General features: G+C 30.8%; 1 protein-coding gene and 1 long non-coding RNA gene across 2 annotated transcripts; both read right to left on the bottom strand.

Moving 5' to 3' along the window:
* Positions 1 to 8,023: 8,023 nt before the first annotated feature.
* LOC120071549 (cyclin-D3-1-like) lies at positions 8,024 to 10,153 on the bottom strand. Its single transcript, XM_039023883.1, has 4 exons — positions 9,405 to 10,153; positions 9,099 to 9,300; positions 8,830 to 8,960; positions 8,024 to 8,732 (listed from the first exon to the last, which is right to left on the bottom strand). Exons 1-4 carry the CDS (start codon positions 9,900 to 9,902, stop codon positions 8,433 to 8,435), a joined length of 1,131 nt encoding a protein of 376 aa, XP_038879811.1. The 5' UTR covers positions 9,903 to 10,153; the 3' UTR covers positions 8,024 to 8,432.
* A 9,518-nt stretch (positions 10,154 to 19,671) lies between these two features.
* On the bottom strand, positions 19,672 to 23,309 carry LOC120071494. Its single transcript, XR_005480282.1, has 2 exons — positions 21,855 to 23,309; positions 19,672 to 20,434 (listed from the first exon to the last, which is right to left on the bottom strand). It is a non-coding gene; the product is annotated as an uncharacterized LOC120071494 (long non-coding RNA).
* Positions 23,310 to 25,558: the final 2,249 nt, after the last annotated feature.

Below are 25,558 nucleotides of genomic sequence, written 5' to 3'. Positions count from 1 at the left end.
TATATATATATATATATATATTTAATTATCATAAACATCGTATGTATATGTGCAATACCTCTCTACAAATTAATTCTTTATGATTCTAATTCTCTTGAATTAATTTACTGAATCTTATTCAAATATTATTTTCCAATTTAATTTGAATTATAGATCATATCCATAATCAATTATATATTAATCACATTATTATATGGTTTCCTCAAATTAATTTGAACATTTCAAATCATCCATTTTAAATATCCTCTAGTGAGCTAACAAGGGGAACTAGTGGACCTGTAAATTAGAAGCTCCAACGATATGAAATTAATTGGCTAAACTCATTAACCAAGTTGATTAATATTCGTTAACTGTGGGTACACTTCATTAAAGACCCACAGCTACACTCTTCTCATTGCAGATATATTTATGTGTCTATGGATATAGATCAATAATAGCAAGTTAGTCCTTCATGAGTGTTCTAACTCCAACTGAGTCAAATTACCGTTTTACCCTTGGGTTACCTTTGACTTCTTAAGTACTAGTGCTTCTCTAATGAACAACCTGTTTACAGTCCAACCAATAAATAGAAACCCTCTCGGACCAACGAGAGGGTAGGACCATTTGTTCAAGTCTCAGAGACACCACTTAAGGGAATACTCATCTATTAACCCTTAAAATGAGGAGTGAATTCCATCTTGTATTATTATGTTCCCAGCTCCCCACTTGGTCTTGTCCCCAAAATGGTAGCCATATTGGGTTGGCAAACTGGCCACCCTCGCCCATGCAAATCAAATGTTAGTCATTCGTGTACAGAAATTTATAATATACTCAGGATTAAGACTAAGTTGCCTAGGTCATTCTATTGAAATAGGAGCCTAACTAGTTAATAGTGTTACATCTAGTGGTTACTATTTCGCGGTCTGGTCTTATGAAAACTCATTGCATAGGATACCCTCACTCGCATGTCAACTACACGAATGCATTGGATCATTGCGTTTGTATCAAATACAAAGTAGGTCGTATCCATAGTGTTACCAGGATAAGATACCCAACCTTATCCCTATACTATAAGCTCTTCAAGTTGTATCTTAAACATTGATCCATGTATGTCTCCACATAAGTTCAAGACTCACAGGCAACCTTGGATGTTGGTTTATTGGATTTAGGGTTATTAAGATAAAAATAGACAAACAACACAAATAATAACATTTATTGAATTAACATCTATAACTCTTTATTGATGACAGTCAATTAATAACATTTTATCTACGAGTTTTAGGACATAAAACTCAACACGTCTACCCCTCTCGAAGTCTTCTGCCACTTGCTTTTCGATGTAGTTTGAGTATAATGACATACATGAGGACCATTGGTTTCTTCGTCTGGAAAACCATTCCTGCAGCTTCTCTCTAATAAATTCAAGCAATGGTTTTATTGGTAGGAGTCTCACCACAGTTGGGAGTGCGCTCACATTAAGGTATATAAATCAAATTGATACTTTTAATTTATTCATTGCGTTTGTATTCCTAATTATAATCGAAATCTGTCGGGTTAGGTTTGGCTTCCTTAACCCGTGGCAATAATGAGAGAAAAAAGTGTGAAAAAGTGTCATCGGGCTGGGCCTTGGCATCGGGTCAGGATTAAGCCCTCGTAGGTTGGAAAGTTCATCATTTTCGCGATATAAATTAGAAAAAATCTTGGAACTTTAAATTTATTCATCACGTTTGTAATCTAAAATCGAGTTAAGGTTTTGGAGAAAACATCGGGTTGGGTTTGGGTTCCCTAACGGGATCTGATGTTGAATGGAAAAAGACGTTTAAATAGTCATCACGTTTTTATTCTATAACCGGGTTAGGACTTTAGAAAAAAAAAACGGTTGGCCGAATAGTACATCCGGATCACGATATGATGTTATGTCCAAAAGTGCCATATGATGTAAGCAGAAGGTTATATATCATAAGTTTGAGAGGGCGGGCCATGAACCATAAATGCGCTCGAGGATAGGTCATCCATACAACAAGCTCTATAAAAGTTTAGAGTTTAAATTGATATAATTATTGGTTCATTGTTCTAATTAATACAACACTTTAACTTTAGGGTTATACTTTATTTTTTCAAAAATAAAAACAAAAATAGAAATAAATGATAGGGATATTTGAAGAGACGATATAGATGGAAAAAGAAGAGATGTAGTTTTTGTGATTGAAATTCAAAATGGGAGTTGGGGCTTAAAATATAAAATTAAAGAGTTGAAAATTTGAAAGGGTTGGGTAATAATACTAATAGTAGGGTCAGTGTAGGCTGTCAAAGATACCCCAAATCTTTGTCTGAGAGGGCAGACATAGCAGCAGGTTTCTCAACCCTAATTTTCACAAATTTAGGCCATACCACTTTCCACCCAAATTCCTCATCTAAGATCCTTTTGTTTTTTTTTTTTGTTATTTTTATTTTTTTGTTTCTTTTAATTCACTTACCAACAATTAAAATAATTTTGGTTTAAAAAAAGTATAATAATAATAATATAGGAATTTTAGTAATTGACTATTTTTACAATTTTCTTTTTGTTTAGGGTAAAAACCAACCTGTCTCAGCCAAAAGGACCACCAATCTTTGCACTGTTTTTTACCATTCATTCTGTGTAGAGTTAATGCTGTTTGTCTATTTCTCATTTAACATGTTGGATGTGGGACAGTATTTTTAGGTAACCCTATTTAATCATTTTTCTTCTAATTTCCACAATAGTTTTCTTTTTTAAATAAAAAAAAAATTATCTCTTATTTTTTCCCTCCACTTTTTGAACATACATACATATAAAAAAAAAAAAAAAAAAAAAAAAAAAAAAATCCACAATAAAAGAATTTGAAACACAGACCTTTTAGTTGTTGCTAACATATATCTATATGCTTATTAAGTTACATTTTTACAACAATATATACCATTTGGATCTTTATCAATTGGTTAAATCATTAGTAACTTTTCATATTCATGTTCCAATTTTCGCAACCAATTTCAATATTATTCAATTGATTTAGACATGTTCCTTCTACCAAAAGGTTAGGTGTTTAAATCCTCTTATTATTGAAATAAAAGAATGGCTCAAATGTTAACCTCGTGTTTGAAAAACAATTGATATAAAAACAACTAAATTACATATAATAAAACATATCCTTAACTTTATTATTAGTTTAAAAAATACATTATTCTTTTAGAGGGTGTTTGATACACAGAGTTGCAAGAGTATAGTTATAAACTCCACTTTTTATTTACTCAAGGAGTTTGTAAGTCCCACGACTAAAAAACATCAATTTTATGTTTATTAACTCCTAACATTCGTGGTCCATGGATTCATTACTTCCTAAATTTCACTACTTCACTCCTTAAAGTAGAAGTTTATTAGAATGTCATACCGAAACTATCGAATCATTTAAATCAAATAGATAAGTTTGGAACATGAGAGGGTAGAATGAGGGGACTAGATAAATGGATAGCCAGCCCACAACTTAATGATCTCTTAGCTCAATTGACAAACTTATTTGGTTCATTTATTATGTATGGTTCCTTTCACTCTGTTGTGGTAAATTCATGAGTTACTTATTCAAACACAGTTCATGGCCCCATCAAGGAAAGCTACAATATATTCCAAATTTTCATTTTTACTGAGTAGAAAAAAAAAAAAAAAAAAAGTGCTTTCCCAATAGTAAAAATTTTGTAAAATATTTTATGAGAGCTACCATGCTTATTCTTTCATTTAAGGTATATGTGAAGTTGAACTTGTGAATAATTAATGCATGTTGGATGACAACCTTTATTTCTAAAATACTATTTTTGGAATATGGAAAACTCATTGAACATATACTAACTCTGTCCTTCCTAGGTGAGGCAACAATAAAAAAGAACCTTGTGAAATTAATTCCCCTAGAACATCTAATTAATTGAAATAAAAGCCCGACCATTGTAGAATAACTATGGATTAAGCTTTCAATAATAATTTTCGTCCCCTAAAGATGTAGAAGAAGTGAGAGGGTAAAAGGTAATAACGATCCTAATGAATTGATTTTGAAGGTGGTTGTTACTTATATCGACGCTTTAATTCTTTCTAAGTTATTGCTCTGGCTTCGATGATCAACCCTTGACAATTTTAGATTTTGATCTTCGACCATTCTAGTCTCCAGGACCCGACACGATCAATATTATTATTTTCTTTAAAAGTTGCAAAAGATAGTGATATACATTCTGTTTACATAGAGAATTTGACCCTCTTCATCAACGAACACATTATAAAAATGAAAATTTATGCTCTGGTAACTATTTGATTTTTTATTTTTAGGGATTGTTAGGAACAAGAAACCTCTACCCATCTCCACAATGATATAATTTTGTCTATGTTGGACATAATCTCCCATACGTTTATTTTTCGTTTCACCCAAAAGCCTCCTACCATTAGAGATATTTTTAATCTCTTCACTTACACACCTTATATTCTTCCCATTTTTTAGTGAATGTTGAACTTCGGTGACCTTTCCAACAGGGAAGTATTCAAAATCCAATCCTAAGTTAAAAAAAAAAATGTAGTTTTGATCTTATTACTTTAACAATGAATTCAAATGTGATTTTTTTTAAAAGAAAGATAAAAATCATGAGAAAATAGTATAAATTTCAAAAATCAAATAATTATGACATAATTTTAGATAGTACACTATAGAAGGATATGAAAACTTGGAATGAATGTATAAAATATTTGGCATCACATACACACAAAAGAAAGGGACAAGTCTACACAAAAACTTGATCCTACACACATTGGATCCCCATTGTATAACATCAAACATTTACTCAGTAGAGACAGGAGAGATTTTTTTATAATAATAATAATAATATTATTATTATTATATTTTAAAAAGAAAAAAAGAAAAAAGAAGAAACACAACATTAAGTTGGGTCATGCATAGGGAGTGAAAATTCCCAGAGTAAAAGAGGGACCATTTGGAATGCTTTTTCGAGTCATTTAACATTGTCTCTTTTCTCCTTACAAAATAAATAAATAAAAAATAAAAATTAATTGTCTCTTTATTCTCACTTTTTTCTTATTGGCAGCTGAGAAGTTTCCACAATACCATTCTGCTCTTTCAGATTCTCTATCAAATGTTATCCCTTCATTTTCCTCTCTCTCTCTAAATTAATATATTTTTCTTCTTCTTCTCTAATTATTGATGCATTAATTTTGTATGCAAACTTTGAGGGTTGTGATAATAATTTCCCTATTTTCTTTTTTGCCCCAACTATGGAGATTGGTATTTAAAATGTGTTTCTTTCTTATTGCCTATTGGGTATTCAATGCAATCAAGGATATCTGATTATTTTATTTCCAAGGTATTAATGTCAAAAAAAAAAAAAAAACACTTATCATTAAAACATGGACTTGATTGAGTAAATTCAAGTTGGTGTTTTATAATTAAAGTCAACATAAATTAGTAGTAGTTATTGTCGTATATATTCCTCCATTTGAGATTAGAGATTCAAATCTTCATACCTTCATTCGTACTACAAAAAGTAATCTTTCACTGTTTTTACTAATTCTTAACTTCAAACCAAACATATGTTTATGCAAGTCTATATAATTTATAGTGATTCAATTACTTGTAAGTTTGATATCTAAACTTTTAAATTTGTGTCTATAACTTGTCTTTGTAATTTAAAAGGTTATAATTGGTGCAAGACTTCAATTTTTCTGTCCAATAAATTTCTGCCATTAATTTCATCTATTTTAAAGGTGTTAAAGAATGATGTATCATACATACACAAAAAAGAGAAGTGACAAGTTGACATTCGATGAATTTAAGTTTTTTTTTTTTTTTTTTGGATGAATTTAGATAAAGGGATAAGGTAGAATTTAACGTTAGACTTAGAAATAGATGATTTACTATTCGGGTTGAATTTAATATTGATTTGAATATAGTTGAATTGGACAAAACATTAGTACATCCATTATAATTCATAAATTCAAATTTCCAACACCATTGTTTGAAGCAAAGAATTTAATTGTTTTCAAAAAAAGAAAAAGAAAAAGAAAAAGGGGCCCACAATATTTGATCTTAAAAGTTTGAAATTCTCCCATTCCTTCCTTCATTACTATAGTGAGATAGAGAGAGATAAGAAGGGAAAGAGGGAGGGAGGAAATCACACTTTCCTATACTTCTCTTTTTGGTTATGCATATACAAGCTTTACAGCTGTTTACCAAGAAACCCTAAACATATATTTATTAATATAGCAAATTCTTTTTGGTCTAAATTTCAAACCCAATTTTGATTAAAGAGATAACCATGAACATAGCTTAACGGTAATTGATATGCATTCTTTTTTCAGATCGTAAGTTCAAATCTTTATACTCTAAATTTTGTACTAAAAAAGACAATAAAATAAAATGTGATTTCTTTTTCTCGTTCGAACATAGTTCAATGAATAAGATAACATACATTGTAAACGTAGCATTATTATTAGTGTGGGGGACAAACATTCATTGACCTTTTAGTCCTTGGCTTTGTAAGGAACAAAGCTGTTTCCCTCTATATATATATATAGTGCATAATTATAACTATAGCACACATCTACCTTCCATATGCACCACTCTACCAACCTTAAAACAACAAGAGTGAAGAGGGAAGATTTAAAAGAGAGAGAGAGGGTCAAATGTGGAATTGATTGTGCTCAAATTCCTTTTAAAAATGGCACATTTTCTTTATTCTTATTGGTGTATTATCGATTTTGAACCCTTCTATGATGTTGAACTTAATATTAATTCTTGTTTAAAACTTCGTGGATAGATATCGTCTTTGTTAGCTTAAGAGTGTCTCTTCATTATATGTTGATATAGATGTTGTGCTTCCAATTTTTAAAGCTAATTGATAGTGACGAAATATCTATTTTTTCTCCTTTGAAAAGATGTTATAAGAAAAGGAAAAGAGAGAAGGAAAAAAAAAGATGAAGAGTGTCCTAAGTAAAGAATCTACTGCAATCAATTATTTTCAATCACAATGCCTGAAATCTCATTTTACCTTATTGATGAATAGTAAAAACTTTAACTTAGAATGATAAAAAAAAAAAAAAAAAGAAGAAGAAAACATGAACTTTAGGGAAATAATTTAAATCACATGATAGCACTATAGATTTAGGGGAAAAAAACACTTGTTATGGTTAAAATTTAAATGCAATCATCAAACATACTATTAAATCATAATCACTCATTATTGGTGAAAAATTCACCATTGGGACTAAAATCATTGAACCAAACTATATTGAACTTTCAGGAGAAAGAATTCCAAACTCCCTTAAAAAATTCAACGCATCAATTAGTTTTCCTCTATTTTGGAATCATGATTTGAACTCATTATCTCATTTTCAATCTTTTTCTTTAAAAAAGTCATAATCATATATATTTTTCTAAAAAATAGGATAATTACACCCCACCCCTCTTCAGTTGGAGCCAAAAAGCAGAGAATTTATGGCTCAGCTTATTCTCTATTTCTCTCTCTAGTCAAAAAGTATTTCCCACAAAATAAATTTGGATTCAAATTAATTTCCCCCCACAAAGAAAACCAATTCCATTTAGATTTGGTTCAAAATCACTGTCATTATAAAAAGAGAATACAAACAACCAAAAGAAAAGTTTATGCAACTTTAATAAGACTGTTTCAGAGGAGGAGATTGTAGACAGGTCCAATCCATTGAAACAAACAACATTTTTCAAAAGACAAAACATCCTTGGCTCATTCCGCAGCCAGTTTCAAGCTATTACCCATTTGCCTGGAACACATGTGAGTCAGAGTAAAGTTTAACATTAATTCAACAACTACTTGAAGCTAAATTGGTAATGGAACAAGATAATATCCAAGATCAACGATGATAATCACTGAAACTGGCTTTGAGATAACCAAAGCTTCCATCAGATATCATTTCATTCAAGGTGGATTTTATGACCAAAATGTAAAGAGTAAGCCAGCTACTCATTCAAATTATTAACAAAAAAGAAAAAAGTCAAAACACTGATGAACAAGAAATGCTGTGCTTTTATTTAATAATAATATATGAGTTTTGTTCAAAACAAAAAGAAAAGTCATCTGATTTGAAATCAAGTAGGATGGGGATGGCAGAAATGTATACAGTTTTAGAGAGAAGCCAGACTGCATACTTTTGTTGTTTGTTTTGTCTACTCCAATGCCCATTTTCTCTGGTCACTTCTGTTCTTGTGAAAATTCCCATCAAATCAAATCCCCATCAGTGCTCTTCTCTTCATTTTTCCCATCCTGATGCCAAGGGCATTGTGGGCAATTGGATAACAATGGAAGAAAAGTTCCCTCAACTTGCAGCAACAAAAGTGAGAAATCGTGCAGCATTATAAACAATAATCATTTCCTAGAACGTTGGAGGCGAAAAGAGGGGGGCAAATTGAGAATCAAGAAGGGCTGCCAACAATGTCCAGAAATGCCCTGTTAAGAGAATGAAATTTCATCTTTGGCTCTTCAGATTTGATCTTCTTGAAAGAAGGTTCAGGTGATGAACAAACTGATGCTGCTCTAAATGCCCAAGAATCATTGGAGCTGTCTGAACTGAAACCAGCATCAATCACACCACTTGGGCTATCAGGAGCTTGCTGTTCATGCTTGCGCTTGTGGGAGTTGATGGGATGATAAAAGCCATTATCATAGGCCTTTGAATGCTCCACAACAAGGTTGTAACAGCATTGCACTTTTTCCTGCTCAAATGCAGTGTAAAAGTTAATATAAAAAATAATTGGTTAATTTGCATAAACCAGGCAATGAGCTTATAATGAGATTCCTTTCACAACAAACCTTGCTCATTTTGAGGACACCCAAAAGCTTATCTTGGTACTCCAATGTCTTATGGGGCTCAATCTGATCTATCACTTCCATCATTGTTGCAGTTGCTAAGACAGATGGAAGATAACCCACAAATCTTGAATCTAACAAGATCCAAGAGAAGTTCCAAGTCATGAAATGAGAATTCAAGGGAAAAAATACCAAATTTAATCATTTTCCACTTCATTTGTACATGTAATGCACGAAGTCTAATCTACTTTTAGGTGGTTGTAAGTTCTAACCTGAAAGTAAAGAGAGGAGAAGATGCTCAGAACGCCTGAAGAACTCCAAGTGAAGATTGTTCTTTAACCCAAGCCTCTTTACAATGTGATCAAGAAAAGAATATGGAGTCACTAAATGCATCCTCCACTGAAGAGTTGAGAGCACTAGAAGCTCCATTCTCTGAATGGTTTTAGCCTCAAATACGTACTTAGCATCCTCTACCTGAGACATTAAAACAAACACGTTATCTGCAAGAACAAATCTTAATCATCCATAACATTAGAACTCGATTGACAAAATGATGGTATTGCATAATCTAAACATACTTGAAGGTCCAAGAGAAGAGGAACTTGAATCTCCTCCACTTTAGCCGCCAAAGAGAGGCAAGTGACAGCCACAAGCTGGTTCATCCACGGCTTGTCACTCCTAAAATGGAAGCTCAAGAGGAATCTATCAAAATAAGCAACAGCCAAAATCGTAGTGAGAGTTGAAAACCCATAATGGGATTGGACTTTGAGCATCCACTCCACAGCTGAAGAACGAGCAGCAGAAACAGAAGGATCCATCAACAAAGCTTTAAGCTCAAGATTGCTCTGTTTCAGCTGCTCTGTTTCCTTAGACAACATGGAGAGAAGCCGTTCATCTTCCCCGGAGAGATCTTCCTCTAAAAACCCCAAAGAAGAGAAATGGGTGTGATGGGTTTGTTCGAAGTCAGCTTCATCTTCCTCCTCCTCCCATTTCTCCTCCTCACAAAACAAAGAATCGAGCGGAAACAAATGGGTTTGGGATTCATCATCAGCTTGTTCATACCGATGCATTGCCATCGATGAAAAGCTTCGAATAGGGGACTCAAAAGTGGAAGCAGCAGGAGCAGCTGAAACGGCCGTCCATGGCGGCCGGAAGTGGAAACAGTGAAGAAGATTAGAGAGAAAAGGGGGAAGAGAGAGAGAGAAGAGCGATGAGTTGTTGTAGAGATTGTGGGTTTATGTTTTTATATGAGCATTGGGGAATGGAAATGTTTGTGCTTTCGGTGTGTCCCGTTGGCGGGCAGAAATGAAATGCAACGGCACACACACCAAGCCGGACCCCATGAAAGCAACCTCATAAGAAACCTAAATAAATGGCAATGCATTCCTCTATTCATTATTCACTATTCACTATTCACTCTGTATTGTATATTTGTATACTTTGTTTATGAGAGAGACACAGTAGGTTTTCTAGGGTTTTACTTTCAAATAAAATCCCACTTTTTCCTTTTTCCCTTTTTCTTTATGGATTTCTTCATTTGGGTTCTATTATAAAAAACATTCCATTTTTCTTTTTCAAACTTTTTCTTATGGCTGGGGTGCATGCTATATGCAATCTAAAATTGAGATTTCAACCCTCCTAAGGGAAAAAATAAAAATAAAAATGCATTCCCAGTCCTCAAGTTTTGATCTAATTTTTATGTTTTAAATTTTTAAAGTTTTAGGTTGTATTTACCCAATGGCACACACGTCAAACCAAGCGGGGAATGAGTTTCAAAATTATATGGAATCCACTAGCCGATATCGTTATCATTACCGTTGCTGTTACTATTATTATTACTGTCACAATATAAGAATCGTGAAATCTGTCATATTTGTTACTATTGCTGTTTGACCTTAAACAGTAAATCTAATAAATTCATTATTCTAAGTAAACGTGATCAAAATCAATTCAATTACGTTTGCAACTATGGTCCATTATGATTGATTTGTCAATTGAATTTCATTGCAATTACACTCATGTTTCACACTAATTTTGTTTCTAAAAATTGTTTCTCGAATTCTATTATCCAAACAATGCAAATTTTGAAAACAATATTTTTATGTTTTTCTTATATCCAGATTTTGAATTTAGAATTTTAAAATGCATAATTATATTAAATAAAGATTTAAAAAAACATTTGAAATACAATATTTCATGTTATAAACTCAATTCATTTTTTAAAAAATATAATATGTATGGTAATGTTTTATAAATTATATAATATTACAATTAATTATTATATATTTTCTTAAACATAAATTATATTCATAAATAAATTAATAATAGTTTCTTGTCAACCAAATATTAATGGCTAACGTCAACTAGTTTTATAATTTAAAAATTCATAGTATTAAATATATTTTAAATAATTATTTAAATTAAAAACCAATTTGTATATCTATTACCAAATACATATTTAAAAATTGAAAATACAACTATATTTTTATTAAATTTCTTGTTTTCAAATTTATGTTTTCAAATTCTCTACCAAACTAATCATAAATCACTCTAATTTTTACCAGTAAAGTTAGTCTGTCGTCTTCCATTAAGTTTGAAAAATAAAATTTTTAAAAAAACCATAAGCTATTGTTAATATCAGCTAAAATACACACAACCTACTTTTTAAGTCTTTTAAAATACTAGTAGGGATACTTTAATAATTATATCTAAATTGCTCTTTCAACTTTTATTTTTATGGGTTTAGGCTGTGTTTAAAAAAGAAAAAAATGTTAAATTATAAAAACCCTTAACTATGAGTTGGTTTCAACTATACTCTCCAACTTTTAAACGTTTCTATTTAAACCCTTAAGTTTGAAATTTGTTTCAAAACAACTTTCGTAGGTTGTTTTCTGTTAAATTCATGACAGGAAAATTTGTATTTGTTTATGTGAAACACATCTAAACACGTACATGAATAAAAATAAAGAAACGTGATGCAATATTAACTATACATATTGTCATTTTCCTTTCTTTAACTTCATGCCACCAATTTTTCGTTTGTGATTTTTTCGTTGTACCTTAACGATAAAATCTCCTCTTTCTTTTCCTGTATTTAGATTTGTTCATTTAAACAACACATACACAAACTCTTTAGTCTATGAATTTAATAGTAAAACCCTTGCAAAATTGTTTTGAAAGGAAAAAAATTCAAATTTCAAATGTTAAAAGAGTATAATTGAAACTAACCGAGTATTTTTGGATAATTTAACCTAAAAAATGAAAGAAGAAAACAGAATCCCAATATATTAGGGGGTATAAAGGTAAAAAAGAAATTAAAAAAATAATAAAAATGAAATTTGAAAAGAAAGGGGTCCCTCAGGCAGTGATTGAAAAAACCAAAAAGGACAAGGAAGGTGCAGACAGGACAATGCTTTACTTTGACCCAAAAAAGTTGTTAAACCAAACACTGATTTACAATTTAGGGGCGCTGTCTCTCTCTATTTTATACATTTGTTCTTCTCTTTTAGGTTCATTTCCCCCTATTTTATTACTTAAATGTCTCTTTTGTTTCTAAAACCTTTTTAATTTTTAATTATACTTCTTATTTCTCCACTTTAATTAGGAATGGTTTTTCAGCCCTTCAATTATTAATGTAACCAATGTAGTTGATGTAGTATATTCATTAGACAAATAGTGACATTAAAAGTCCAAAAGTACGGGTCGGGTATATCAAACAAAAGTGATCTAATGTTAAAATCATTTTGATATATAGGTTAAAGAAAAATTCTCGACTCTCTCGTTCAATTAAAAAAATATCTTTATTTTTTCAAAAGTTGGAAATTGCAATATCATTCATGTACTAAAATGAGTCTTTTTCGGTATGTTAAAACAACAAGTATAAAGGTACATCATGTTGATATAAGCAATAACTATCATATCTTTCTAAGCATTTTTTAATCATACTACCATATTCTCAAGATTTGTCTCACTCGGATGTCGTCTCAGCTTAATTATTGAAACAAATGACAAAATTCAAAAATTATCTTGTGATTTAGCCTAAAATATATTTCGTTTGCTTTGTCTGGTCGCTTTTTTTTTAACTATATGTAATATTTTATTTAATTACTCTACTCTCTTAAATTAGGTCATGTAAAATAATCATTTATAACTTTAATTAGAATGATATATTTATTTAGAAAAACAGTATACAAATATGTTTTTATTTTTTTTTTAAAATGACTATGGCTGAACTTTGTAATTTATGATATCTATACTATTAAAAGGTGTTACGAGAGAAACATTTGATTTTCCCTTTTACCCCTTTTAATGGATGGTCATTAGGATATTTTTCGTAATTTCACATTTAAATGATTAAAAAAAATCTTATTTTATTATTAATATCTCCAGTACATTAAATAAAAATAAATAAATTTAAATCATATTTTATATTTTAATCTCTTATTCACGATTTTTTTTAAATCACATTTTTCTTTAATATCTAAAGTTATATAAAGATAAAAAAATAATAATAATAAAACAAATCACATTTTATTATCTAATCTCTTATTCATATTTTTTTTAAAAAAAAAAACACACATTTTATCACTAATAGTATCTATTTCACGTCAAATAAAGGAATTTTTAAAAAATCAAATCAAATTATGATTTAAGATCTAAATTTTCTTTATAAGTAGATAATTTCTATCACAATCCCTCCCAGATTACCCTCTTAATCACAAAAAGAATGTGATGACAGTAATTATCAATCCTTTCATGGCAATTACTACCCATCTAGACTTCCTTAATCTACTTAAACAACCTTGAAACAATAGAACATCACAAAACAACTCTGATTATAACTTGGTAAAATAACTTGAATGCCCAAGGTTCAGCATACACGTTGTACATAAACTTAATTACAAATACTAAAACCTAGTGGGTCCCAAACTTTTTACAAGTCCCAAAACATGAACATAACATATGCAAGACATATCTAAGATAAACACCTAAACTTCACTTCTGTCTTGAGTTTTAACTTGAGTCCTTGAGTGGCAAAGCAATGGGGTAGCTAACCTCTGGGGAGATAATCACTACCTGAAGAAAAGGAAAACATTTGAAAGAATGAGCTACTATCTCAGTGAATGACCATATAAAACATATATACTGTAAACTACCAAACAAACTCATACTTAAAACTTCGTGAAACTGTTGGAAAACATTAAATAACATATTCCTTAGTTGAGAGAGAACCCTTTTACTCAAGTCCTCAAAGTCAAACCTTTGTTGGTGTGGAGTGATCTCAACACCATCTCTACTTACGTGCGCGTAGTAATAACTAAGTACTATCATACCTTAGGTACTATAGTCCGGATACCTTCTCAATGTCCTCCAGTATCGAGTTCATCATTAAAACATTCTTAAATACCTTCTAAAAGTCCTTCAGTATCAGGTTTATAATAATCATAAAACTCATGCTTTGGAATAACACATACTTTGAAAGCATAAGTAACATAAATCATTTGCTTAAACATCTTTTACCTTATAACATGAACTACTAACACATGCTTCATAACATAAAGTGTAGAAATACTTAAATTCATGCATTCATGGAACTTTAAACTAAGCATGCGTTTAGGAAATTCTTGGAAAACTAGTTTGGTTAGAAATTATCACATTCATACTTAGAAATAAAAGCAAGTATGAAAACTAGTTCCTTAAGCAAACATGCGTCTACTAAAGTATTTATAAAATACTTAATTTTGTCACTCACAGCCTTGGATTTCTTTCTAAGATTGATAAGCCTTCCCTCTTGCCGTTAACCTTGCAAAAATGATCAAAAATGTTCGGTCAATGCTATTAGTCCCCTTGTGAGACTAAGTCACTTAAACAAACTTCACGTTTAACTTAAAATATCATATCCTATCCTATCTCAACACATACCTCCTTCATTCATTCAACACATAGAAAATTTCTTAGATGAAGTTGTTAAGCTATGTGGCCATCGAGCCACCCTATGCATCGATGCACACTCCTTTAACACAGTCGCGCACTACAACGCACACCCAACACTCCTGCTCTCAACACCTCGCGTGCACGCTCGCATAGCCCCTTGCGTGCAACCTAGCACACACCTTACACTCACCTTGCCTTTGCGCACGCCTGCAACCTGCCCGGTTGAGCTGTCTGCTTGTTCAATGATTGCAGCTACCTGCTTATTCAACCAAAATTTCCTGATTCAACTTTAAGCTTGAATAACTCTTTTCCATGCCTTATTTTGGAAACTTTCATTCTACAAACTTGTTTATAAATGACTTAACTTGCTTAGCTTAAAATTTGAGCTTCAAATTCCTCTTAGTCTGTCTGAAAACTTCAATCTTCACACTTTGCTCTCAGTCACTCGAGAACTTGACCTTCTTGAGAAAATCTCTAAATATCAACTTGATTCCTCATGAATTTTCTTCTGGCAGCTTAAGAGCCTTGACAGCACTCACCAACCTTTAAATAAGCTCTGGAAACTCCTCTTTTGCACGAGTAGAATGGTTAAACTGAATGCCTGAAAAGAAAGCTTTCCTTTTATACTAAGAACTGCATGCCTTACTTCATTCTTAGGCTGTCAACTCGCTCACTAAGTGGGTTTAATTTCCCTAATCTCAACAGTTGGCCTATTTAAGCCGGTGATTAAGCTAAGAACTTCCTTTAATCACCAATGCATGGTCCTTCAAAACTCTCATCATCACAAGGCATAGTCAGCACATACATCTACTCAGCCAGTGCACGACTCAGCACCTCTTACGCCATTGCCTGATCTAGTGGTCATCACATGGCTTACTTGCCTGCATACTTCGCCTGGCCATCATATGCACACAGCCACATCGCCTAAGGCAACCTTGCCCCATGCCGCACATGCGTCCATGTCCTTCTAACCTCAACATGTTACTTAGCCAACACATCTTGGCTTCCACACTTAAGCCAAATTTCCTTCCATTAACCAAGCTCACTTACACTTATACTCGAGAACCCTTGGTAATCAACACTTAGAACATTTTTCTTTTCTTTCTTAGCATTCTCAAGCCTTTCCCTACAAACATAATATTATCATAAGCTTAATCTTACTTAACACACCAACATACTTAAGTAGGGAAAATAGAGTTTGGGGTTTACAATTTCAACATCTCCTTTTTTTCATTCGTATCTTCTCTCTCTCTCTCTTTTCTTGCTAACTAGCTCTCTCTAACTCATTTGTTTTCTTTTTTATAGAAATTTTGCCGTAGGTATTTTTTTTATTTCGTTAATAACATCTTTTCCAATGTTTTTTTTTTTTTTTTTTTTTTATCTCTTATTTTTTATCTTTTCATTTTATTTGTTTTTCTTCTTCGTTGATATTTAGGATTTTGTAACAACATATAGAGTGCTTTAATATAACTTTTTTATATGATTCAAAAGTTTTTTTTTTTTTTTTATACAAATAACAGATTCACTTGTTGATCATCATATGGAGAAAAGACAATGCTCTTGAGGTTCAAAAAATTTCTCAAAGTTCAAACAATTTAGTCGCCGACAATGTGATAGAGAAGTGAGTGATTGTTTTAATGCTTTTGTAGTTTTTCTTCTATGTTTTAATTTTTGCAAATGCACACCAATGAGTTTATGGGTTTATAAGAATTTTTACTTTACATGTTTTTGTTATTTTCTTTTTCTCTTTTAAAATTTATTGTAAGTACACACCAATTTATAAAAAATTAAAATAAAGTTTAAAATAAAAAAATCGTTGTAAATTAAAAGAGTTTAAGTTTTTAGGTTTTCGGTTTGCCTAGAAAAAAAATTATATTTTTGTTGAAATCAAAATTTAGTTTGAAATAAGAAGGACAATCATTCCAAATCAATTAAAAATATAATATAGATAAGATCGTAACGAAAAAAAAAATATAATACCTTGTTTTAAATTAAAGTTTAAAATTAAGAGAATAAAAAAATTATCACGACATCTTTTAATCTTGATTTAAATCAATGTTTGAAATTAGCAAGATAATCAAATCATTAAAATAATTTTTTTAAAAAAACTAACTAAGAGATTATTATCAAGAATTTGTTTAAAAAATAAAACAGTTATTTTGGTTTGATTTTAAATTTTAAAGTTTGAGAGTAATCAAATCATGCAATAAAAAGAGTTTTAATAGAATAAGAAATAATTATCACAAAAATTTTAAAAATATATTAGTTTAAATCAAAGTTTGAAATTAAGAAGATGATCAAATCATCAAAATAAAAATAGAAAAAAGTCGAAGTTAATCTCTAACTAATATCTACTCCAGGTTAAGGGAATGTTTTTTCCTTCAAAAATCATATTTTATCTTTAACTAATATCTATTTCATTTTAAATAAAGGAAACATAAAAAAAATCACTTTTTTTTAAAAAAATTTAGGTATGTTATTTTTTTTTTCTCTTATCATTTAACATAAATTGTGTGTTTTTTTAAAATGTTTGTGTGGGATTGAGATTTAGATTGAATAGTTTTTTCAACTTATATATCTACATTTCATTTTTAACGTGATGAAATAAGTACAATACATGTAATTTCAACTAATTCACCCTAGAAGATACAATAAAATGAAAGGAATATAATATTAAATAGTTTGAGAGGGATTATGACTTATGAGGTTATAATCATTAAGTTCCCTTAGCAAAGTACGATGAGATTGAGTTTACACTGTACTTTCTCTACTCTCTCTAGAAATATATAGCTGAAGTTTTATACTTTCCCTTTTTCTCTTTTAAGAAAATAAAAAGAAAGATTAAGCTAAAATATTATATTGGCATTTGTACTTTAGACCGATTTAATTTATTTTTTTTTTAAATTTTAAATGGTCAATTTTTTAGTTTAAGTATTTTTAATAAATCTTAAATTCTATACTTAGTCCTGACTTATACAAAAGCAATTATAATCTTTTTCTATTAGTTTTTTCAATTTAAAATGTGAAAATATATTCACAAAATTGAAAGTTGAATTACGTGTTATCTACAAAAGAAAGTATTTAGAATAAAAAGTTAGGGTGCGTTTGGGATAAGGATTATCCTAATACTATAATAATCACCTCTTGCTACAATAACTATTTTTTTATATTCCCCAATTAGCTATAGTGTATTTATTATTTGCTACAGTTTTTTTTTTATTATTTTACATTTATATCCTTTGCTACAATTTTTATTATTTCCATCTCAAAACTAAAATAGTTTACAACTCAAACTCATATTATTATAACCTAAACTAAAATAATCTATACCTAAAGTAAACCCAAACTATTATAACCCAATTATAATAATCTAAGATTATAATAACCAACAAACGTTTGGGACAAGAGTTATCATCAAAATATAATAATTAAAAACTATTTCAAAACTTCCAATTAGCTACCGTCAACACTATTTCAAAACTATCATTTGCTACAGATTTTACTATTTAACATTTATAATTTTTTTATTATTTTCTACGGTGTTTACTATTTTCTTCTCAAATTAAAATAGTTTACACCTTAAACACATACTATTATAACTCAAACTAAAATAATCTACGCCCCCAAATATAAACTATCATAACCCAACTATAATAATCTAAGACTATAATAAAATAACTAATTCATTGCCCCAAACACTTCTTAACTATTAAGGGGAAATTCAAATGGTTTGGTTGTATATTACCTTACCCATATATATTTTTGTAAAAATATTTCATTTTTCCCTTTTGGATCTTTTCCCCCCAACCCCTTTTTTTACTTTATTTCTTTTAATTAGCGAACAAGATGCAATAGAAACTTTACCCTTTTTTCTCCTTTTCTTTTTTGGATTTAATTGTGATATTTGTCATGAAGTGAATTTAAAATTTAGTAGTTGTACTCGAATGTTTTGAATATTAAACATTATATTATACTTTTATCTAATTATCTCAACAAAATACTGATATGACATATTAAGCTTTGTATTTTTTTTACAAGCTTTCTGTTAATAATAATAACAACAATACTAAGTGGACTTATGTTCCGCTACATATGTGACTGTTGTCTTTTTAGTCTCACTTATTTTGGCTTAGAAAAAAGAAAAGAAAAGAAAAGAAAAAGACTTAGATAAATTGTTTCAAGCGATTTTCTTTAAAATTAATAAGAATCAAATTGATTATTAAGTGCATTTAATCCCTCTCTTGTTACACCTAAGAAATAATTTTCTTAAAAAAAAAAAGAAATATTTGTCATATTACCTGACACATTTTTATTGAAAACGATTACAAAAAGATAGCTGTAGTTCAAACAACATCATATTATATTATTTTATTTATTTATATAGAACATTAGATTAAAACTCTTTTTTCATTAAGAAAATTTTCACGGATAGAAAAAATGTCAAATTATTTACAAAAATAACAAAAAAAAGTGATAAGTGATAAACTTCCATCAGTTCTATCATTGATGTTTCATAGACTTCTATCCGTCTCAGTCATCCTCTATCAAAGAAAATTAAAATTTTGCTACCTTGTGTAAGTAATTTTCCTTATTTTTCTATTTTTGAAAATCCCCTTTTTATTATTTAAAATGATATATTTATTCCCCTTGTGATAATATAAATTAAGTAGTCAGTCTTTTTAGCCAATATAAGCATTACGTCTCAATGAAGACATCTATTCATTTTCTTATTGTTATTAGGTTCAAACCCTCATCATTAATGCAATAAAAAAAAAAAAGTATTTTTCAAAACTTGTTTTTCATGCTTTATTTTCATGAATAAGATGTCTACAATAAGAATTTGAATTGTTATTTTTTCCTGAAAACACACCCACTAATGACTAGTGAGATCCACAATAGAGAGGAGGATGCTATTAAGAACACTTTGGCAATTCTTCATACAATGTACATAATAATAGACTAGTATGGTTCAATTCTACATTCATGAGTATCACAACTTTAAATTTGGACAAAAAAGTAATTTAACAACCCTGTTATATTGTTCTGTTTGTAATCTCATTGTTCTTATCCCAAGTTTTCTCACAATTATATACAAGAGATTTCCTTTTTGAACAAATGCAAAAGCCCTACTCTTTAGCATAATCAAAACCTTGACAAAATGAGGTGCAAAGCTTTCAAAATTACTTCAACCACCATGCTTTTGAGTTAAAAATGGCAATTGTGTTTCATTTTCCACATTTCTTGTTGGATGGATAGCCATTGATGGACTATAGTTGTCATCCAAAGAAAAAAAAAAAAGGGAAAAAAAAAAAACTTTTGTACCTTTTGAAATCATGGCTCACATGGGCTTGACCACCATAACTAGATGAAAATGACAGATTGAGCTTGACTTTCTTTTGACTCCCTTAATTTGAACAAACACTTCAGTCTTCATCTACTCTGTTGAAGAGTGGGAAGAGAAAAGATGGAGCAGAAAGGGAGGATGTAAACAATGACGAGCTTTCATTTAATATATGATTTCAACTGCCAAACATCTATAAAACAAGAAGATGATGGAATGAGACAACTTATTGTCTATCCTGGCATCAAGTAGCTTCTCATCATTGCCTTCAAATAGAGGGAAAAAACTTGATTTCTGCCATCACACCATCTTCGAACTTGCTGTCAAAAGTTACTACAAACCAGTGCTAAAAGTTCATATACGTGAAGAATCGACAATCAAAGATAAATAAAAAATGTGATTCACTAACACCGTGTTAGCAACATCCATGGGACAGGGTGAGAACATTTTTATTAGAGAGAATAATATTGACTACAGAATTAAGGCACCTCTAGGGTAGAATTATATATAGTACACTTCTCTAAACTTTAGGGTCATAAACTTAAATAATGTAATGATGACAAATACGTAAATAACTTAGACCCCGTTTGATAACCATTTTGTTTTTAGTTTTAGTTTTTGAAAATTAAGCCTATGGACATTATTTCTACCTCCAAATTTCTTCCTTTGTAATCTACTTTTCACCAATGATTTAAAAAACCAAACTAAATTTTGAGAACTAAAAAAAGTACATTTCAAAAAGTTGTTTTAGTTTTTGGAATTTGACTAAGAATTCAACCATTGTACTTAAGAAAGATGCAAATCATGATAAGAAATATAGATGAAATATGCTTAGTTTTCAAAAACAAAAACAAAAAAAACTAAATAGTTACCAAATGGGGCTTTAGTCATTTGAAGTACCATATATCAGATTTAAGACATTCCAATAATATAAAATGACATTCTTGGGTACTCGATTCTAATAGAAAACAATTTGCAGTTTACAGATGTGTTCAGGGATTAAAAACTAGTAACTCTGTCAACATGACTGGAATAATTTCTAATGAATCAATTACATTGATAAAATTACTTCCAGCTTAACTACTTATCTCATCTACTTCCCCTTTTGCTTCATCTTATGTTCTTGCCATTATATCTCCAATAATTTAACACGTCACCTACATAATTTCAATAGAAAACTCATGCTACAGAAAAATGTTTAACATTGATCACTGATTTTATAAGAACCAAGGGATGGGGTAACTGATGAATCACATAAATAATGTGGCCAAACTCATCAAACAGAAGACACCAGCTCGAAAATGATGTGAAAAGAAGCTAACCAACTGTATATGATCAGTCATCTAAGGAAAGAAACTAACCTTAACATCCATCAATACATACGATATAAATCAGTAAAAGAAAGAAGTTAATTGAAATAATTGTAGTGTTTTAAACTATATGCATCCATGAACACCTGCGAATTAGGATGAAGAAACATCCATCAAAATTAACTAAGGGCAATGATCACAAATCAAAATATGCAACACATACTATGTTTTGTTACATGTTCCATTTCCTTTTTACAAGAAATATAATAAACAACCTACACCGCCAACTTGAGTAGACTTCTACTAATTAAAGCATAGCATCTTCGACTAAAAGGTCAGAAATTTGAAATATCAAGTGACAATAATATAAGTTCATAAAATGGAGATAGTGTTTAATCATTCAAAGTTTGATGGGAAAGGAAGAGACTGACACACTATTTTACCTATGCTCATTGTCTATTGTGGAGGACCCCCCTCCCCCCACCTTTTTGTTTTGGTTGGTTCATCTTACCTTTTTTCTTCTCCACCCCCTAGACGGAGGAAAATGGGCATCAGCTTTTCTTAATGCTTGGAGATTTGTTCTATTTAAAATTTTCTAAAATGATTTCAATCTCTACCCTTACTTAACATTCATGAAGTCATGCTGATTAGAACTTTTAGTAAACCCTAAAGGAAGAAAAATAAAAGATATCAATTTCGGCTTTGATGGTAAACAGAGATATGCTCAAAAGGATCAATTTCAAATTTGCAACAACAACATCTAATTTGCTATGGCATCTAAGACAATGAAAGAGTGAGAGAACAATTGGCAATGCAATTGATTGAAATGTGGTCAATTCATGTAAATTTTTCGTGATAACTTACCTGCTGAACGGTCGCGAATTGAATCTCTGAAGAAATAAACAGATATCTCCTTCTCAACCTGCATAGGATGAATCAAATGCACGCCGGGACTTGAACTTCAGCGACTCAAAAAAATGATTTGTTCATGTTTCTAAATTTGCCCCCTTTTCAATAAGGTAACCATCCAACTTATTTTTCAGAAGATGTAAGTTGACGTGTCCCAAATCTAACCCGCGACCCGAATCAAACTTATTTTATGACAAAAAAAAAAAAAAATAATAATAATAAATAATAAGTTGATATATATAACTTGATCAACCCAACAAAAATAGAAAAGGTTTAACCCAAGTTGGATTGGGTAGTCCGGGTTGTTGGGTAATTTGAACAACCCTGTTAGGTAGGATGTAGAGCAAGAATGAGAGGTAGACAAAGATCATCAAAGGAAAAAGTCGAGGGAGACATAGGTGTACGAAGATGAAGAACATGAAGACACACAATGCTTTTTTCAGTGTATAAGTCTTAGACTATGGAAGATTTAAAAAATCTTCATTTAATAGTTACATATAATTATTTCTATTGATGTGCTATTTTTTAATCGATATACTTAACAATTGTTGGTTCTAATTATTTTGAAATTTAGGATTTCAATTCCTACATTTTTTCCTCAATGCTAAATGTCTAACATTCCACGGGGGTGGGGGCTTAACTAGGTTATATACTTATATGTACATTAGATGTGTATAGAACATACCATAGAGTAGAGGTTAGGGTATATACTTACACTTATATTATATGATATCGTTAGAGATCTACCTAGTTATAGAAGTTCACCTAAATAACCTTGTGCACTTATTTTCACTTTTGTCTTTAAATTTATTGAAAGATTCAGGTATATTTCTTTACTTTGTGTTTTTTCGATTATTTATATATTGAAGGAATTAAATTCCTTAGCAGAAACATGTGAACGTAGTGTATCAATCAATTTTGAAAACTCAAAAATAGAGAAAAACCAATGGAAATAGGATAAACAATTTAATTATACAACATGCCTTTTAAGAAGAAATAGGGATGAGAAAAACTAACCCTTGAAGACTGTCTTCAATTAGTTCTTCTTTGCAAATCACGAACAGTCTCGAACTTCTCTATGCGAAATTCTCCCTCGAACTTAACATACAAGAAGATCACGAACAGAACACTCCTCTGGACACTACCACTTGGTTTCCTTGCTATTCTCCGAATAATGAATTAAGGATGTGTAAGCTCCTTAATTTGGAAGGGGAAGTGAACTTGTGAGAGAGTTTTAAGAGAAATTTTGTAGAGATTCTTTTTTATCATTAACATACTGATTTACTCCTCTGCAAACTTCCTCTATTTTATGTTCACTGAGAGATGGGTGGAGGGAGGGGAAGTTATAACTTCCCTCCAACATACGTAGAATACTTCTTAATTGGGAGTTATTATACTATATTTTATTATTTAAATATTACTCTTATTTTTTCATATTCTTTGAGGAGAAAGAGATTTCTTAAATAAAAGAAACCCTCAATACAAATAAGGGAAAAAAAATATACAAAATGAGAAAAAAGATAATTAAAATAAATACAAAGAATATATTTGATTAAATGAAAATAATTGACACTCCCTCAAGTTGGTGAAGATATCATTCATTGCCCACTTGTCAACTAAATTGTTGAATTGCCACTTGGAGAGACCTTTAATTAATACATCAACAATTTGTTCTATTGTGTGAAGATAGGGAATGCAGATAACTCCAGCATCAATCTTCTCTTTTATGAAATGTCGATCAACTTCAATATATTTTGTCCTATCATGAAGGACTAGATTATGGGCAATGAAGATTGTTTCATTATGTCAAAATAAGTACGTATGGGCATTGTCTGAGAGAATTGTAGTTCTTCTAGAAATTTTCTTATCCATATACCCTCACAAATACTATGGGCTAACGCCCTAAATTCTGCTTATGCACTACTTCTAGCCACCACACTTTGTTTTTTGCTTCTCCATGTAATTAGATTCCCTCTAACAAAGGAGCAATATCCAGAAGTAAATCTCCTATCAGTGATGTTACCTGCCTAATCAGCATCAATGTAATCTTCAACATGTAAGTGGCCATGCTTCTTAAACAATATGCTCTTTCCTAGGGCACCCTTCAAATATATGAGAATCATATAAATTGCTTTAAAGTGAGTTAATCCAAGAGCATGCATGAACTGACTTATCATACTAACTGCAAAGGCAATATCCAGGTGTGTGCGAGAAAGGTATATAAGTTTCTCCACAAGTCTTTGTTGGGTTTTATGTCCTAAAACTCGTAGATAGTAAACTTTATTTGTCACGACCGGATCCTTACACATTATGATCCGACCGCTACGACATGCATACTTAGACTTTTCTATCATGAGATGAGTTATGGTGAAAATTTCAAAGAACATATCTAAATTTTATTAAATTAGATAGAAAAAACTAATATAAAAAATTTATTTATCAAAACATCAGGATCCATAAAACATTTAGCGTGGTGTTACAAAATGCATATGGCCTATTTAATAGTGAGTTTTGATGGTTGGCCATTGAGCGACGTCCAATTCTGCCATCTATGCTGTGTCCTTACCTACAAAGTCTGTTAAAAATATAGGATGAGTATATAATATACCCAGTAAGTAGTTCTCACTAGGGTAGTGACCAAATGCACAATCACAAGAACATGTCATTGAAAACATATGGTTGGGATCGAAAACGTATAATAACATGGTGGTGGTCGGTTATTGCTCCACATAAAATCCCTCCGCCCTGATAGGAAGATGAGGACCTAAGCGATAAACTAAACCAACTGATGATTAGCGGGTCATGCAGTCAGTAGGCTAGCAGTCGCATCCAACATAACCATTAGCATAACACATAATTATGGACCTAGGAGGGGTGCAACCATAATACCCTGCTAGTCCCTAGCAAAAATATAACGTAAATTAGGCCTGTAGGGGTGCAACCATACATGTCCTGCTAGCCCTGGAAGCATAAATTTCTCCGCCTGATAGGATACGATGGACTTAAAGCGGAAACTTACACCCATCTAATGATTAGCGGGTCATATAGTCAGTAGGCCAGAGTTGCATCCAACATCAACCTTTAACATAAACGTAAGATTAGATTTGGAAGCATAACTTACACCTAATTAAAACTTGATTTTAATGTTAATCGGAACAAACATAATGCATGGTAGGTCCCTTTGTAGACGAAACATGTTCTAAACATGAATGCAATTTATTAAATTAACATAACCATG

This window comes from Benincasa hispida, chromosome 1 (genome assembly GCF_009727055.1).
Source record: "Benincasa hispida cultivar B227 chromosome 1, ASM972705v1, whole genome shotgun sequence".
Classification (NCBI taxonomy): Eukaryota; Viridiplantae; Streptophyta; class Magnoliopsida; order Cucurbitales; family Cucurbitaceae; genus Benincasa; species Benincasa hispida.
Note: the sequence above shows the minus strand (reverse complement) of the source record. Positions and strands in the feature narration are given on the sequence as shown.

What these genes read in the sequence shown, in the direction of transcription:
- LOC120071549 (XM_039023883.1), bottom strand. Translation starts at nt 9,902, where the DNA reads ATGGCAATGCATCGGTATGAACAAGCTGATGATGAATCCCAAACCCAT. An exon ending in TCTCCTCTCTTTACTTTCAG is followed by an intron (nt 8,961 to 9,098) that starts GTTAGAACTTAC and finishes GGATCTTGTTAG; the next exon opens with ATTCAAGATTTGTGGGTTAT. An exon ending in GTGTCCTCAAAATGAGCAAG is followed by an intron (nt 8,733 to 8,829) that starts GTTTGTTGTGAA and finishes GCATTTGAGCAG; the next exon opens with GAAAAAGTGCAATGCTGTTA.